The 18,058-nt window shown below is 41.2% G+C and overlaps 1 protein-coding gene across 1 annotated transcript; it reads right to left on the bottom strand.

Moving 5' to 3' along the window:
- Positions 1-233: 233 nt before the first annotated feature.
- Positions 234-17,954, bottom strand: prss35 (serine protease 35). The gene is made up of 4 exons (XM_086038124.1): positions 17,888-17,954; positions 9,736-9,816; positions 9,434-9,598; positions 234-2,543 (listed from the first exon to the last, which is right to left on the bottom strand). Exon 4 carries the CDS (start codon positions 2,523-2,525, stop codon positions 1,254-1,256), a length of 1,272 nt encoding a protein of 423 aa, XP_085894250.1. The 5' UTR covers positions 2,526-2,543; positions 9,434-9,598; positions 9,736-9,816; positions 17,888-17,954; the 3' UTR covers positions 234-1,253.
- Positions 17,955-18,058: the final 104 nt, after the last annotated feature.

Below are 18,058 nucleotides of genomic sequence, written 5' to 3'. Positions count from 1 at the left end.
GCTACTTTGTTCTCACTAAAGGGCGAGCGAGTGTGAGGCCCAACCACAAACCCAACAATTATGTTAGTTCTGTCATGCTGACTACTGGATTTATGTATTAATGAAATTGTAATTGTCAGTGTGCATTTACACATAGCCAAATATATTCAGAATATTTTGTTATAGTGATGAACACAAACACACAAGCATATTAATACTGTTTAAATTACTGGTACATCAATCTGCATGGTTAGTATGAGGAATTTTGTATTTATTAGTCTTTACAACAAAAAAATGGGAACATCAGCAACATTTTTTAAAAAAATCATTTCATATTACAATGTGCTGTTATAGTATAAAACAATATTCTAATGTATGTGGTCAAATTAAACCCTTTGCATGAGAAATCAATTAAATTATCAAGTAAATAATTGGAAGGTTCAGTCCAATCTTAGCACAACAGCCTCCAAATCATAGTTACAGTAGTAGGCTCCCCTTTCCCTGGAAAAAAAAAAAAAAGCTTATCGTCGGATAAATTAGCACCATGTATTCTGGATAAGCACCAGTACAATTATGTGCACACCAATAAAAAAAAACAAAAAAACATTTCACTGCTACCAAGAAAAGCTGGCGTTTCAATTTCAATTTTAGGTCCATTACAACCAGCTCTACTGGGACAGAAAGTGATAGAATGCTACAGACATACAACAATTTTTAGACATACACATTGCAAAACAACAGCTCGATAAAAGTTCATCATTCATTTATTCATTATTTCTATGCTGGAGTCTGTTTGTGGAATATAGATTACATAATTTTCCGTCCTGGGTCTTGTCAAAGCCAATCACCATCTCTACAGTGAGAACTAGCAAGACAGCGAGTCTCTCTCAAAGCCTTGTTAAAAAAATGACATTTAGACAAGTTTTTAGAAATGTATCCGACAAAGTGAAAAATTGACAAAACTCTAAAGCAAAATTGCAGATCGGAGTGATCTGTAAACAATTCAAATACAATATGTTTTTCTCAGTTTTCTTTCTTCAAATAAATTAGAAAAGCCACAGTTCTCTTTATGTGTTACGGAGTTCCTGTTGTTGTCAACACTGAGTCTGTACGGCTGTGTGGTGTGTGTTTGTAGATGGGTTTGGTGGGAGGCACAGGCAGGAAGCGAGACAGGCACCATGTTGGCGACAGGAGGTGTGGGAGGGGGGGTCCAGGAGACTGGCTGGTTTAAAGGAAATGGATCTAGGTGGTGTCCCGGGGGACTCTGTGTTGTCTTAGGACACCTGGCACTCACTTGAGTCCCCGTGGACCCAGTAGCAGATTTGGGCGTATTTGAGAGGCGTTATCCTCACTGCAACGTTGTAATCCTGCTGCAGCCCATTGCCGTTAACATCCACCCACTGATGACCAGAGAAGACCCCAATGATCTTTCTCTTCCACTTCTTCTTGCCTGGCTCTTTGAGACGGATGTAGACCCCAGAGCCACTGGAGCCAGGCTTGGCATCGCAGTACTGGTACAACAAATCGTTGGATTCCTCAGACACAGAGCAGAACCTGTACACCAGGTTCCCCGGCCGGTCATCATCAAAACCAGAGAAGTGGATTCTTCCTGCAGGGAGCTTCTTGACTGAGGGGATCACTCCCAGATCCATGTACTTCACTTTGGGCGCTCGCTTCAGCTCCAGAACTGCATAGTCATAATCTGCAGTCAGTCCGTCAGACACACCTTTGAACCAACCCTTAGGCACTTGGGTTTTCTTGACCCTGGTCCACCTAAATGAAGGTTTTTCCACTTCTGCGCTGCGGCGACTCCGGCTCTTCTTACCCTTTCCTTCCTTTCCTTTACGGGTCCCGCCCCTCTCTTCCACTTGCTTTACTTCTTCTTTAGCACCGTCTCCCTTTCTCTTTTTGCCTTTCCCTCGCCCTCCTCTCCCTTTTCCTCCTTTCCCTCTTCTAGATTTCTCTTTAAGAATGCCGACGCGAAGCTTCTGAACGCCGTCCAAATAATCCTTTCCATCGTGGATGCAGTGGGCAGCGGTCAACACATGCTTGGGTGACACCAGAACTCCAGAGCATCCCGTGGAGATCTTGACTGTAGTGGAGAAGGGATACTTAGTGGAGAACTGCTTATCAGAAATAGTGAAGCGGGTGTCTGTGCCGTACACCTCTCTTTTGGAACGGGATCTGGAGGAGTCGTTTCTGGCCCAATCTGTCACCTTGTTGAGACCTTGCACAGACACAGAGGTATACGTGCGCGTGCCGTTCTCATAAACCGTCTCGTAGGATAGGAACTGCTCCAGGTCGTCCAGGGAGGGCAAGGGGAGACCACGCTGACACTCGATCCCGCACGTTCCGCTCACCCCCGCTTGAGGATGAGCTGAGAAGTTGGGGCTGCTCAGCGGCAGAGTGCGCCTCTTCCTTACCAGAGGCAAATTCCACTGAGGCCAAGTGTACTCGTCGTCAACCGTTGCGGTCAGCTCGGCAGCGACAGCCGCCACGACCAACGCCGTCACTGGGAGCAGCACACACAGGTGTAGAGGGCCCATTGTGAATTGGGCCTGGCTCTGAAATAGACACAAAACAGAGAATGGTTACAGTGTTGGAAGGTTCAATCAAATCAGTCATAGTAACTTGACTGAAGTGTGCCCCGCGACTTTTCACCTCATGAAAGATCACCGAAATTTAAGTTACCGGCACACTCGAAGATCCGGATATGCCGTCACTCAAGTTAAAAGAAAACAAATTAGGTCACAGCCTAAGTGTGGGAGTGCACATACATAAAGGCACCTGTTCACACGTAAGTAAGTAGGATGTATTCATCTGTTTGCAGGTGTGCAAGTAGACAGAAGGAGCGCTATAGTTTTTTTGGTCATGAGTTTGCCAAGTTGTTTAATGTTTTGACAGGATAGTGCATTTGATGTTAATCTTTGATAGTCCATGATGTTTGGGAATAAAAATGCATCTGAGCAACGACGAAGGACTTATTTCACAAGCTCGATCAAGCGTGTCAAACCAAACTTCCCGTCAATACAAAAAAACACTCTCAAGCAGCTACAGAAGGCCAAATCTCACGTCCAACCCCTTAGAAGAGACACGTTCCTAATGTTTGCCACGAGGCCACGCCCCTTAAAGGTGCACAGCTGTTGTTGTGATGTCCGGTTTGTCCCAACATGAACTATTTACCATTTAACCTGTTTGTTGCGTTTTACTCTCTTATGTTTTTATACAAAATATGCAGTGCTATTTTTATTCATTAAAACATGTTTTAAATTGGGGGCTGGAACAGATTCAATTAATTTCAATGGGCAATTGAGTTAGGAGCTTAGTGACGGAAGAAATTTCACTTGTAAATGGGGTAATCACCCTACTTTATATGATGTACTGTTGTACACTGACACTCATAACTGAAACGGTTTGCGGTCAAACAATACAATACAATACAATACAATACAATTTTATTTATATAGCGCATTTCAAAACAGCTAGAGCTGTAACAAAGTACTTTACAAACAATACAATAAATAAAAAAAACAATAAAAGGCTGTGATACACGTATTAATGAATATAGATACCGGTATAGATAAATAATATATAAAATATAAATATACAATTGACACCGGAAAAGAGCCGAAAAAGGTCTGCTCAAAAGCCAGAGAAAACATAATGTGTCTTCAACCGGGTCTTAAAAATGGACAGAGAGGGGGCTTGCCTAACAACCAATGGGAGGTTATTCCAGAGGGAAGGACCAGCGGTCGAAAAGGCTCGATCCCCTCTGAGACTCCGCTTGGTCCTCGGCACCTCGAGCAGCGCCTGGTCCGCAGACCTGAGGCTGCGGGAAGGTGCGTAGGAGTGGAGGAGCTCGGAGAGGTACGCCGGGGCCAGGCCATGATTTAAAGACAAATAGGAGAATCCTTAATTGAACCTTGAAATGCACTGGGAGCCAGTGAAGGGAGGCCAGAATTGATGTTATATGCTCCATCTTCCGAGCTCCAGTTAGTAGGCGGGCAGCAACATTTTGGACCAACTGGGGACGTTTGAGGGAGGACTGGCTGACTCCAAAATAAAGTGCATTCCAGTAATCTAGCCGGGATGTAACAAAGGCATGGATGACTGTTTCTAAGTGCTGATGGGAAAGGAGGGGGTTTACCTTAGCCAGCTGTCTAAGGTGAAAAAAGCTCGACTTTAAGGAGTGGCTTTTTTCAACCGAAGGTGCGGATAGGTCTCGTCAAGCCACATCCAACGGTCGTTTTCTATCGCCTTTCCTTCAAGCAACACTGTGTCATGTCAGTTTTTGTTGATTATGGCGGCGTCATGTGGACAAAAGCGGTAGTGTTTTGACAAAAATCTACCACATTTCCCATGCATGCCAGTGCGTAGTGTCGTGAAATCCCCAGCCGTCCTTATAGCGAAAGGAGGAAGTGAGCATGCCGTAAAGCAATTCAGGACATTTGTATTTTTTTGTGTGCCAGGGTTGATCCCGTCCTCCTCAAAGTTGCTTTGTGCCAGTAAAAACGATACAGGCCCCCTCAGGGCATGAAGTCCCATTCAACTACTGTACTTCTATCGACTGACCCAAACCCAAACATACTAACATTAACCATTCAGGGCGACCGCCCTCTGTTGGGGGCATCTGGTACTGCACATATCGCACTCGTTTGTATGTGGAGGACATCTTTTGACCACAACCTTTGAACCCAATGGCCTACAACAGGGGTGGGCAATTCATGTTTTCTATGTCACCCTGGTGCAACCCACCTGATTCAAATGATCAGGATCATTATCCAGTTTCTGCATGCTTCTTATATGATCATTTGAATCAGGTGTGTTCCAGCAGGTAGGTAGAGATGGAAAACAGGCAGAATACCGGCCCTCGAGCTGCCGGGATTGCCCACCCCTGGCCTAGAACAAGGTCTTAAAACTCCGGTTCTCCGAGGGTCACAATCATCTGCTCATCAGCGAGCTCTGTTGGAGCCTGATAACTATCCTGATCATTTGAATCAGGTATGTTGGAGGAGGTAAACATCTAAACATGCAGGATAGCAGCCTTCGAGGACCAAAGTTTGACACCTGTGCCGATCCACTCAGAACAAAAATCAATTCCCCCATTTTCAGACATTTTCATTTTCCTGACATGCTTCTGTGGCTCTAAGACCTTCTGTGCACCCAGAATGGACGTCATGGCCGTTCCGACTCTGTCAAACAATTCAGCCGAACATTTTGCTCTGCCCACATTTAGTCCACCCCCAGTATAAAAAATGGGTTGATCCACCTGATCCCTCCCACCTTCTGACTGAGCCACTAGTGGAAACTGAGTGGGTAGAGTTACAGTCACATGGAATAGGCCTACTGTATTTTGAGTGAGTGAGGACTTAACTTGAAGGATATTTTGTACAATTCTTGACTTCTACCACTTAACATTATTATCATTACTTGGCCTAATTTATGCTGCATTTAACTATAGGTTAGTTTTATGTTGTTAGGTAGGAGTGAGTTGACAGTTGTTCCAGCAATGGTAGTCAGACTGTACCACTGACCTTTTTGAATAGCAATGAGAAGCACACTTTTGACATGTGTATGTGATACTAATGTAAAGTTGTAATTACCAGGGTAGCCTCCCACTGAGTAGCTAACTGACTCTTATTGTGTGTGTGAATGTGCGTGTGCAGTTTTTTAGAGTGGTAAACCTCCTAAACCTCTGACACTAGAATCACCCCTGAGACTAGTCTCCCTCACCTCCATATACTATACCTACATCCATGTAAGGCCCTCGTGGTACCTCAATTCAAGAGTAATCCATTTCACAAGTTTTTTAAGGTACTTTGGTCAGATTTAGTTTTTCCTTGCAGTAACTTGACTTTCGAGTCCGCTTCAGACCCTCCAACGCTCAAATGAAGTGAAAAAAATTGTCCAGTTAAGGTGGAACATCGGTTCACCAACTGATCAGTATATAAACACATTTTTAAACAAATATTGCTCGGTTTCACAAACTATGCTTCCTCTCATTCACATGAATGCTCACTTGTGCTTTCTCACACACACTACAGTGCTATTTTCTTTATTCAAAACGTGTAACCCAAAAAAATTATGTATTTTTTTTTTTCAGGGGTTGGAAAAGATGAATGGCATTTCCGTTAATTTCTGTGTGGGAAGTTGATTTGTGATCCAAGTGATCTGAGTTATCAGCATACATGGTGGCGGATCAAATTAAACTCGTAAGTCAAGCTACCACTGTATAAATGTTGTATTTCCAGTATTTCTTCATCAATTGGATATCCAAACAAATTGAAAGTCGGACACAGATTGTGGTGAGGGTATACAGTATACTTGCAGCCTGATGGAAACAATTAACGACGTTACAATAATGTTAGTCCAAAAATGACCTTCATTTTAGAAACACGATGTTTTATCCCCTTACTTTAGTCATTTTGTTAATTATATTGTTTAAAATAGTTGATTTCAATCCAGTGCTAAGGAGTGATATAGCCCGGTCAGAAATTTGTGTAGTCCCAGTAGCCCTCAAGAATTTTATTTTATATTTCAAAATATATTCATAAATTGTTTTCTCAGCCCTCCTACGTATCGGTCAAGCGGCCCTTTAGCACCAGGAGAGAAATAAAAATAAAATAAAATAAATCATTATCACTGATGGTGTAGTGGTACACACGCGTTGTGTACGGGCAGCATGGGATCGGTTCCTGCTCAGTGACGGTGTCTGTGTGTGTGCCCTGCGATTGGCTGGCGACCAGTTCAGGGTGTAGTCTGCCTTTCGCCCATTGTTAGCTGGGATAGGCTCCGGCACCTCCCCACGACCCTGTACAGGATAAGCGATTTGGAAGATGACATGACATGATGACATTATCATTATTCATTATCTATTTCATGATTGTGAGGCAGCTGGACCCCATTCGAGCTGACTTTGGGTGACAGTATACGGACTTGTTGCCCACATATGTCGCACTGAAATGTTGTCAATTACAAATGTATGTGTTGATATGTGACACTTATTTCAGTTCTTAGTTGTTATCATTTGAATTTCGAGTGCCACTATTTGAAAGTTTCTTGCATGCTTGCACCAGACAGATCCTTGTCTGGTCATCTTCTGATCAAATGAGTAAACTGTGCTAGACACAAAAACTTTATCAGCAGCAATAAGACAAACAAAAACCTTCTGTTCTGTATATACTGTTATATTGTTTAGTGCACATGGGAGATTCATTTATACAAAAAAAAAAAAAGTAAGTTAGCTAGCAACTACACCTAAGTTGCCAAAAATATGCCGGGCGTTCAGTTTTACTTAGTTTCTTTTAACGAGTGTGCAAAACTAGGCTTCTTTGGAACTTGTCGGCCTTTCACACAGCTCCATCTCTGGCCAGAGGGAGGCGGTGTGTACCAGAGTTCCACACACCCTCCAGTTTATGCACAGCGACGATGGTACTGTAGTTCGGCAGCACACCATTTCTACAAGCTTTCCTGCAAGTCTGCACAAAATAATTGGTAGCATTATTCATAGTCTATGGATACACTGGCCACTTGCTAAGTTGTTGCATCAGCTCTATGGTTAAGAGATTTATATGGAGTTTGAGTCACAGCTGTGGTTAACATTGAGGTAAGGATGAACCATGATTTTCAGAATGAGCTCAAGACAGTGGCTTGGAGGCTCGCCACAATGGTTAACCTTCTCTTTTAGTTATGACCACGTCTGGTTTCCTCAACACCACTTTTCTCCCGTGTCAATAAGTGACAGGACACATGTGCAGCATGCACGTTTATGCCTCTTGGTATGGCACCGATACAACAGCCATATTCCTGATAACCCAATAAAGACAAGGCTGTTTTGGATCCTTGGTAATACAGTTAACTGCATCCAGCAGAGTTTTAACTACAAAGTCGGAAAATGTCATTTCGTCAGCTCCGCTGTGGTCATGAAGTCACACAGACAACTTCCAAACACATGAGGAGAAAGTCGTTTTGGATGTTGCTGCAGACAGGCTGATATCTGCACTTTCCAGCTGGAGGATAAACCTCCGGTGGTGTGCGGTGGGCTGCGGAGGGGGCTGGACCAGGCAGCTTCCAAAGACACATTCCTTTTCAGTTATATGGAAGTGCAGTATTACAATGAGCTGCAACTCAGCATCAGTGCCTCATCGTTCATTGATGAGATGCAATGAACTCAGCCACCCATACACCCTTCAAGTTTCTTTCCAGGGTTGATAATAGTTCAAAAGTACAGAACCTCTAATGTGTTTGGATGTCCAAGTATTTTTCTCCCATAACAAATACTGGAAAAAGAATACATCGTTCCAGGGGTTTAATCATCACTATCATAACACCCATAAGGACTGTAGTGATAAGGACTGGATTCACTGGAGTATATTTTGACGTTAATGCTGCAGAAATAGGTTATACAGCTAAATGTTAAAAAAAAAAAAAGTTTCTGTACCACTTACAGCAATAACTCCTGAAGTCATCTTTACTACTTTCACTAACTTTCTTTACATCACTGCGACTATAGGGCATAGAGCAAGTCCAAAAAAATGCAGAAAACACTTTGAAAACGGTAAAACTAAAACGACTCCAACTTGAAGACTTGGCTGATGTGAAGCATGCGGCCCTTTAAAGTAGGAGCCAAGATAACCTGCCAAAAACAAAGGATAATAAAACAAGCCCCCGAGAGTTGCACAACAGCCTTAATAATTGAGATTAAAATGACCTTTGGTGTCTGTTCAACTTCACACTGCCAGATTCAAACATCACAAAAAACATACTGGAAAGTCTGCAATAACTCACCAGGGTGGAAAGTGACTGATATATTGCCACCATGGCTCTTAGTCACACGAAGCCCTCACATTGGAGTTCAATCATTTTCCACCCAAGTAAGCTGAGCAGCTCTGTGTGCCCTCTCCATCCGCCTCATGCCTGGCGTCGTGTACTCATCATGACCGACAGGGGGCGGAATAGTCCCTAGACTGGTCAAAGCGCGCGTCACCAAGCGCTTCTCATGTAGTTCAACCGTTTATTGCAATAGATTTTACCCGATGTGACCACTTATCTCAAAATTTTAGGATGAACTTGAACTTTTTTTTCACATTGGGTAATATAAAATATATTTTTAAACATCTTCTATAAGTCAAATAGAAGCCTCCATGATATGCAAGTTTCTTTGCTAGATGTGTGAAAATTGACTTTGCAGCACTGATTTAATGTCTCATGGTCATGATAATGTAATACAAAACACGAAAAGTGTATATAAACATTTAAATAGGATTACACTTATGGCTACAGAACGATTAATTATCTCTGGCAACAACGACCCGTTGAAAAGCAATTGAAACAACTCAAATGACATGGAAGTAGTTAAAATGAAATGATAGATTTAAAGAAAAATGTACCAACAAGCAATCCAACCAAGATAAATTGGTTCCTTCATGAGGAGGAAAATTAAATATAGTCCTACCTGCTTGCATCCGATTGATGGCTATGACAAATCCGCGATATCTTGTTTGTTTTTCCTAAAAGATGCACAGAGGACGTCCTTTTAAAGTTGTATGTTACTTCATCCCAGACGTCCTGGCATCAGCAGGGCGACAGCTCCTCTCTCCTCATTGCTTCTTCTAAGTGGCTGCAGAGAAAGTTGAAAGCACTTGATGCTGAGGAGGGAGACTGGGAAGGAGGGGGTGGGGGTTGAGGCAAGCACAATCTGAAAAAGACTTTTTTTTTTCCCCTCCCTTCTCTCCGGTGACAAAGCCTTCTGCTCACATGTGGGTGGGGCTAGAGCAAGTGATCCAAGCAAGTCACGGCGTACCATTCAGTAGAAGAGGAGATGTGATGGTGTGCGGCCTGCACAACGAGACACAAAACAGGAGCAGAATCAAGCCTCACTTTGGCTGTGGGACTCGAAAGGAATTAGTTCCACTGGTCTCACAACAATAGCGTGGGGGCACTGCGGACCTGAATTCCTACATTCCCAACATCTGCAACACTTTCCTTTTGAAGTGATGTGGGGAAGGAAACACACTCAAATGCAGTGTACAATGACACATCCATCCATATTATTAAGTCTGCACAAATCTCTGTTGATGAAAAGTAAAAGTAACTTATTAAAAACAGACTTTTTAGTGCCTGTTGTTTCTCTCTTACTCCTCTATTCTCCAAAAAAGATGCACAGTGTGCTTGCTACAAGCGGTTTATTTGCCACTCATAGTTGAAGTTTACTCTAAAACTTACACATAAAACAAAAAAGAATGAACCGGTGTACAGTTAGACATAAATATTCACTCTCACCATATAATTTTGTAACCCTGGTTAACATAGCCCTTCGTAAAATAAGAGCCTGTTTATTAAAACAGACTGTTAATATGAAAATGCAATCATTGTAAATATAAATCCTAAACAGATCAGCCTTGTTGAAAGCATGTTAAAGGTAAAAAACAACAACTTGCAAGTTCATTCTTATTAATATTTTTGTATTCGTTTAAAATGATTCTGAAAATGGATGGATGATGAAGCGTGTGACCAAAAACACACACTTTTTTCCCCTGTTTTCTTCTTCTGATAAAAGACAAAGGGGTGCAGAAAAACCATGAGGAGCTACGACTAAACAAAAGATAAAATAGAGGGAGACCAAATTATCGAAAGCAATTTTTGCACTGTGGAGGAGTTATTTTTCAGTGTTTCCCACCCTGTCCTTACCTTGGTGATATACACATTGCTGAATGGAACTTGGTGAGTTTAAGACTTGTGTTTTATTTCATGCATTGAACATTTTATCATATCATATTGGTCAATTGATGCAAAAAGAAAGATAAGCGCAGTCTAACTCTACGCATAGGTGGAGTTTTCTTTCTTTTGGTAGTTTGCTTCTCTGTCCGCCGTCGTGGGATGGACGTCCACTACTGACATCCCTCAATTGCATCAAAATCAGGGTGGTCGGAGGCGCAGGACGAAGTGTACGCCGTGGTTGACATTGAGGGGGAAAAAAAATCACCGTGCATGACATTGGCAGGTGAACTGCAAACTCTCCCCTGCAAATGATGTAATGATGTCGGCCACGCATGTGACGTGGGCGATTGGAGACTACCTTGGACCCCGAACGTGTGTCTGTTCAGTGAATTGATTTCTAAAATGATTCAGAGGGATTGTCCCACGCTGGTGTCATATTTAACAATGAAATTCCATGACGTGCACCACACATCTGTGGAGCGGCAAATTTGTCTGCCTGCACCTTCATTAAATAAACCAAGGCCGTGATGGACCTATAGTTTTTGTGAGTCTAAAATAATGTCTACTTTTTGTAACCAAATTGGCAGATGTGCCGAGGCCCCGGGGCGAGGCAGAAACACCCAGTAGTGCGTAGTGCGTCTACTAAATTCACAAACACGCTGAACTAGACCATTGCTCCCGCATGAAAATGATGATGCGCCTGTTTTTACATCAAGTGCACGGGTGCCAGTCTACCAAAATAAGGCCCAGGGTGTCAAATTTATTGCGTGTTATTTCATGTTAAAGGAGAGAAGTCAACCCAAACAAATGTTTGTCCAGAATATGTTCTATACAGGCCCACTAGTCTAAACACGGCATTCTGATTAATATTGCGTTTGTGGAATGTGAGAAATCCACCTATTTTTAGCTAGCTCAGTTGGCGGCCATTTTGTCACTTCTGTCGACTGAGGATGACATCGAAGAAAACGATCAATCATGGCTCAGCTTCAGAAAACAGGCGAGCCGTGATTGGTCGTTATCTGAGCCCTGAGCAATTTCAATGTCATCTTCAGTCGACAGAAGTGACAAAATGGCCGCTCCCTCAGATGGCTAAAAGTGGGTACATTTTGCTGCTTAACTTGTATTCCCCAAACGCAATATTAATCAGAATGCCGTATTTAAACTAGTGGGCCTGCATAGAACATATTCTGGAAAAAATCATGTTTGGGTGGACTTCCACTTTAAAATAATGGATGTAAACGGAGAATTGGTGCTTAATTGATGGCGGGTCGTTATACAATGTTCCTGTGATGTTTATTCTTTCGTCAGATTATTCAACCTTGCTAGCTATCATTGCGCCAAGTGTTTGTTTTCTTGAACCAACTCATTCTAGTTTCTCAGTATTCCTGTTCGCGTGTTTTTCCGAGTATTTGAATTTGTGTTGGTTATTTCATATGGCGTTTTGTTTGTTTTCCAATTGGAATTCCCTGATCCCTTTGTGACAGGTGAGTTTTGCATTAGTCGCTCTCCTTGCCTTATTTGCAAGCGTCTTTTGTTTCTTCTGATTTTTTCCAGGCAGTTTGCCTGCGATTTTATTTCTACTTTTGTCGGAAGTGATTTTTCTGTAAATAAATTTTGTTTCTCATTTTCTCTGCATTTGTAGGATCCAATCATTTCCGGAACTTAACAGAGAAACTTCTGAGCTAATATTTGAGTTGGTTTCTTTGTATGAGATTCAAGATGGCGAGCCACCATCGAACCCCTTAAACTGTGTTTTATTTAATCAAACCTGGTAGGATCCATCAGTTTACTATCCAGGACGATCAAAAGAACACAAATGACTGGAACTATAGCGACATTTGAACATTTGAAGTTATTCACTCTTTTGCTGAAATGGTTTGAGTTTTATACATTGTCATCACTTTTATTTTTGTCAAACGCACATTATAATGCTGTAACGTTATTATTGAATTGTAATAACGATTAGATTAAATGAGGGCTATTCGATACCACTTTTTTTCAAACAGATACCAGTACGCGTATTCAATTCTTGAGTAGTCACCGATAACAAGTACTGATACCACTTGTACTTTTCATACATAAAAGTTCTATTAAAACAATGACAGATCATTTTCTGTTCTTCTTTTTTTTCATTTTGTTTTAAAAATGTACTTCAAATATTGGACCACTAATGTAGGGAAGCTAAACTTGGGCAGTTTCGGTAGACCCTGCAGAATGAGCACAGATCCTATGAAAGCCCTACTGGTCAGTTTTTATTTTGTATTTTTTTTTTTCGACAACTTCCCCACTTAATTCATCCGAGAGACTGTTTACCAATCTAAGTAAGTCCAGGACACAACAGGTAACTCTTCAATGTCAGTCATAAAATGGGGAATTACAGTTACTAGCTATTTTTTTTCTCATGAGAGAGAAGGTGTCTATTTGGTGTGAGGCGTTTTGTTTGTTTGTTTCCATTGGATGCAGCTGTGAAATAAATAAATAAATATACATACATATATACTGTGTGTGTATATATAAATATTTATGTACCCACAATGTATTTATGTAACCATATATGTGATGATATATGTGGGAACCTGAATGTTGTGGGGTATTTCCTAAGTTTGTCGTACAAGGTCAGCTGGAAAAAGCATTTAGTGGTATTTTACCAGATGAATCACACATGTATGACTGACGCATTGTGCTATACGTCTCTTTTTGTCTCCGTTGTGTGAATATGGGGATCCTGCTGGTCTCGAACTTCAGATCCATGATCACTGCTTTGATTTGGTGTATATAATATTAATTGTTTCATTAAGCGGGGGAAAATGCGGGGACGAAAATGCTGAGGCACATGATGTGGTACATCTGGCATGAGACAAAACTAGGCTCCTCTGATGTCATTTGTATTACAAACTGAACTATATAGAATTCCTTACTTGGCTCCGACCTTCTAAGCCATCTGTTTATAATGTTCCACCACTGATGATAGTGTGAGTGCTTCTGTGCGTGCGCAAATGCTTGGGAGAGGAAATAAGCGGTCAGGAAGACTTGGGTGGCCATGCGCACCTGATGTAGCTTGTTAAAACTCATGATGCCACACGTGTGGGTGGGCACATTATGTATAAAATACACTGCACAATCCTCTTTATTCTGAGTGTGCATATATATTCTATCAAGCTTCATACATTTTAAGAAATTGACTGATTATTCTCTGGAAAAAATGCTGTATGATCTAATCTCACTACAGTGTCATTCATTGATGGTGATCATATTAAACCAGTCTTGTCCACTTTGTGACTGTAATGGAAGAAGTGGTTATTTGTCTCTGTGTGCCCTCCGATTGGCTGGCAACCAATTCGGGGTGTCCCCTGCCTACTGCCCGAAGACACCTCGGATAGGCTCCAGCACGCCCGCGACCTTTGTGAGGATAAGCGGTATCGATAATGGATGGATAATGGATGATCCATTGAAGGTCCAGCAAAAAAACACGTAATCTGATTTTAGGCATTTCATGAATTTTTTTTGAACAATTATTTTACAGGGCATTTTTTTAATGCACGGTGACAGTTGATCTGAGCCGATCGCCTGCATTCAAACTAAGCGGGTCAAACAACCTTTGCCGGAGTTACTGTAAGTGGACCAGTGGTCACAATAAAACTCAATGGACCACCATTGCTTGTCACTGGGAAAATTTTTTCGTGGCCATTTTGTCTGACCATCCCATTTTAACTTTATTAAAACTATTACTATATATATTAATTTTAACTAAAATCATTAAGAAATTGATTAAACATGATCCTCAAGAAATCTGATCAAATCTTTTTTTTTTTTTTTTTTTACAGAAAATCATTTCTTCATACATTTTCAAAATTATTTCTGTAGGCTCTGTATTTGTTGTTGCTGTTCTTTTTTTCCCAGAGCAATGCTGAGTACATACAAATTCCAACAGTTCCCATGGAGAATTAGTTATTGACTCAATTGGGCAAGCATTTCTCCAAACTGCTGGAGATCATCAGAAGCAAGGGAGGACATGTGATAGAGCAGACAGACCACCAGGACCTTGCCGTTTCGAGATAAAGTATCTATTTAGGAGTTGGTGTCTGTGTGTTTGTGAGATTTTAATTATTTATAGTAACTTCCTCAGACTGTGAAAATCTCCACCAGAAGAGAATGTGAAAGAGACAAAAACGGGTGGATTTTACTGCTTAACTCATATTCCACAAACGCAATATTAACCAGAATGTCATGTTTGGAAGAGGTGGTGCAAAGAACATACTATCAGAGCTGGGCATTCCGCCTATATGACGGATCGGTCCATCTATACACCTATGACGGACCCCCATTTTATAGGCGTTAAACGATAGACGGGAAACTGAAAGAAATAGACCGACTAAGTATAGTCTAGTTTTTCTATTTTCATGGCTTCAATGGCTGCGGCGAGGCGTCGTTACCCATTGGCCATGGCCGAGGCTTTTTGACAGCTTCTGGGTCCTAAAAGGAGACATTTAGTCTGACCGCGGTGATGCTTTCGTTTCAAATATCGCTCAGGGGATAGGCTGAAAGTGGCAGTTGGTCGAAGTTGGTAGATGGAAACACTCGTTTAAAATGATAGGCGGACCGGCCTCTAGGCAATTAGTATTTGGTCCAGCCGGACAAAAAGGCAGATAGATGGATGGCAGAAGGGTACCCCGGCTGCAGACGGAAGGCGATAAACGGCTAGGGAAATTTTAGTAAAATGCCCAGCTCTGCATATTAATGTGAGCAAAATTTGGGGTTGACTTCCCCTTTACTGAAGAATTTTACAGTTATTCGTGTATCAATCTAAAACAACTCAGCATTCCCTCCATTGTTGACATTCACATTTTATTTGATGAAAAAATGAAATTAGAACTGAATGGGTTTACAAGATTATGATCAGTTTTTATTCAAACAAGTGTGAGAACATATTTAAAATGTACAGTGCTCAACAAATTTATTCGACCACCTGTTGTATCTGTCCCAAAGACCATCCAGTATCATGAGGTGCGGACTCTTTCATTTTCAGTCAGCTCTCCATGTTTTAGCATTTTGAATAGGAATGTGGAATTTAGACAATTAGAGAAATATATTTATAAGGAGAAAAAAAGAACAACCAAACATATAATATTGGACCTTGGTTTGCACGTTATATTTTGTTTTTGTGTTGGTGATGGACTTTTCTAAGCCCCAACTGAACGTACTGATTGGCTGATAGGGGGAGGGAGGGACAGGCAGAGGTACGGAGGGAGGGAGGGAGAGACTCACTACAATAGCCACACCGCAACAGGTAGGCCTCCGTTAAACAAGGGCATTGACGCACTTCGCGAGCAACGTCATCTACGTCACATGTGCAAATGAACTAAACTTCTCATGCAAGAGCATTATACAAATGTATGCAAATTAGTCAGCTGTTAAGGCACTTAAATTGTTAATATATTTCTCTTAAAGGACAAATTTCCAGGAGGCGTTTCCAAGCATGCTTTGTTGTTTTGTTGCAGTTAAAATTAATTAACACATGCGACGCCTTTTTAATGTTATTGTAGTACCGCTAGAGTGTTGTTGCTTCTAGTTCTGCATGAAAGTATTGCAACTTTTGGGACCCTATTTTTGTCCCCTGAACAAGTCAAGTCTGCGTAAAGCGCAGTCTAACAGTGTACTTGCGTATAGTTTTCTTTCTTTTTGTATTTTTGTTGCCGGACGCAGATAGAAAGGGGGGTTTGTTGTAGGAGTCAACACGGAAGTGAGGCGAGTGATAATACATCACTAATAGGTAGTATTAAAGAGAAGAAATATTTGACATAAAGGGGGTGTCAATGCAAACAAGCCCTTTTTTAAGAATATGTTCTATGCAAGCCCACTAGTTGAAACAGGGCATTCGATTGCGTTTGTGGAATAAGTGTTAATCCACTCGTTTTTAGTTTTTAGTCGTTTTAATCACGGATCAGATACAGAAAACAGGTCAGCCGTGATTGGTCGTTGTGAGCAGTTGTGATGTAATTTTCAGTCGGACAGAAGACAAAATGGCCGCTCCCAGAGATGGCTAAAAATGAGTGCATTTTACTGCTTAATTTATATTCCACAAATACAAAATTAATCAGAATGCCAACTAGTGGGCATGCTGGAAACGCGTTCTTGAAAAAAATATGTTTGGGTTGACTTTCGCTTTAAGTTTCCAAGCATTTTTTGGAGGAGTTTTAGCATGTAAACTTCATTCTTGTTTTGAAAACAATAGTTCATTTATTTCATAATGTCTGTCATGTTTGATTCATGTTAATAAGAATCATAAGATCATCTTGATAAGAATATTGATAGATTTCAATTCAATAAATTGATCCTTTTGTCATTTGTGTTTACTAATTAATGAACATTTTGATTAGCAATATTGATTACTCTTACAGACACAACTGCTGTCACCAATACTGTGAATAAAACATTTTCACATCTTGTGTTTTCCCATTTTCACCTCAATTCAAACCCAAAGGTATCTAGGAGTAATAGAACAAGAGGGAGTCAAGTCTCTTCTTGCAGCCAGTGGTTTTGAGAAAAGCAGTGAGTGATATTTTTGGTTGAGAGGTCGGGCCTGTGTACTGCGGATAGAGGGTCTTTTGTGCCGGATGTCACACCCTCATGGGAAGTGCTCCCTTTGCGCCTGGTGTGGGCGATACGTAATTACTGGAGACATAGTAAACTGCGGAAAATACAGTAGTGAAACTCACCTAATCCTCTTTGCCATTTCATTGTTGTACGTTTTTTTTTTTTCAAACACACCTTATAAAAGAGGGTAGTTTTTGTCCCCATTAAAATGTTAAATACCTGTTTTCTGTACAAAGACAAGACAAAGTCCATCCACTCCATTGCACAGACCTCTCTGATAAAAACACTCAGAATGAAGGCTGCAATGGGCTACAGTTCACGTCCACTAGCTTTATTTTGACAAGTGAAAGGTCTTTTAGCAAGGCTTGGCGCTGCTTTGCCCTAAACAGACCACCATTGATATGACAGAAAACCTTACCTTACAAACGCACATGCACACACGCGCTCATATACACGCATGCGCACACAAACACCACAATAATCAAAGTAATTGCATGACTTTCTTATAATAATTTGTAATTATTTGATCTTTTCAGGATATTATCTCCTACTGTACTGATCTGTAAGATATTTCGTGTCCATTTTCCATACTTACCCGATGGTATTGTTTCAGTGTCCCATAGTTCTTGTATGTAAACAGCCAAGCCTTGCTCCATAGCAGCACGGCCTGATGGGATATGTTGTTTTTGGCTCACCTTCTAAAGGAATCACAAGAAAGCTGGCCTTAGTGTTCACTTTTATGATAAACATCTAAACGTCTATTGAC

This window comes from Filicampus tigris, chromosome 8, assembly GCF_054856515.1.
Source record: "Filicampus tigris isolate MCC_2025a chromosome 8, RoL_Ftig_1.0, whole genome shotgun sequence".
Taxonomy (NCBI): domain Eukaryota; kingdom Metazoa; phylum Chordata; class Actinopteri; order Syngnathiformes; family Syngnathidae; genus Filicampus; species Filicampus tigris.
The sequence above is the reverse complement of the archived record's forward strand: the minus strand, read 5'-3'. Positions and strand labels throughout refer to the sequence as shown.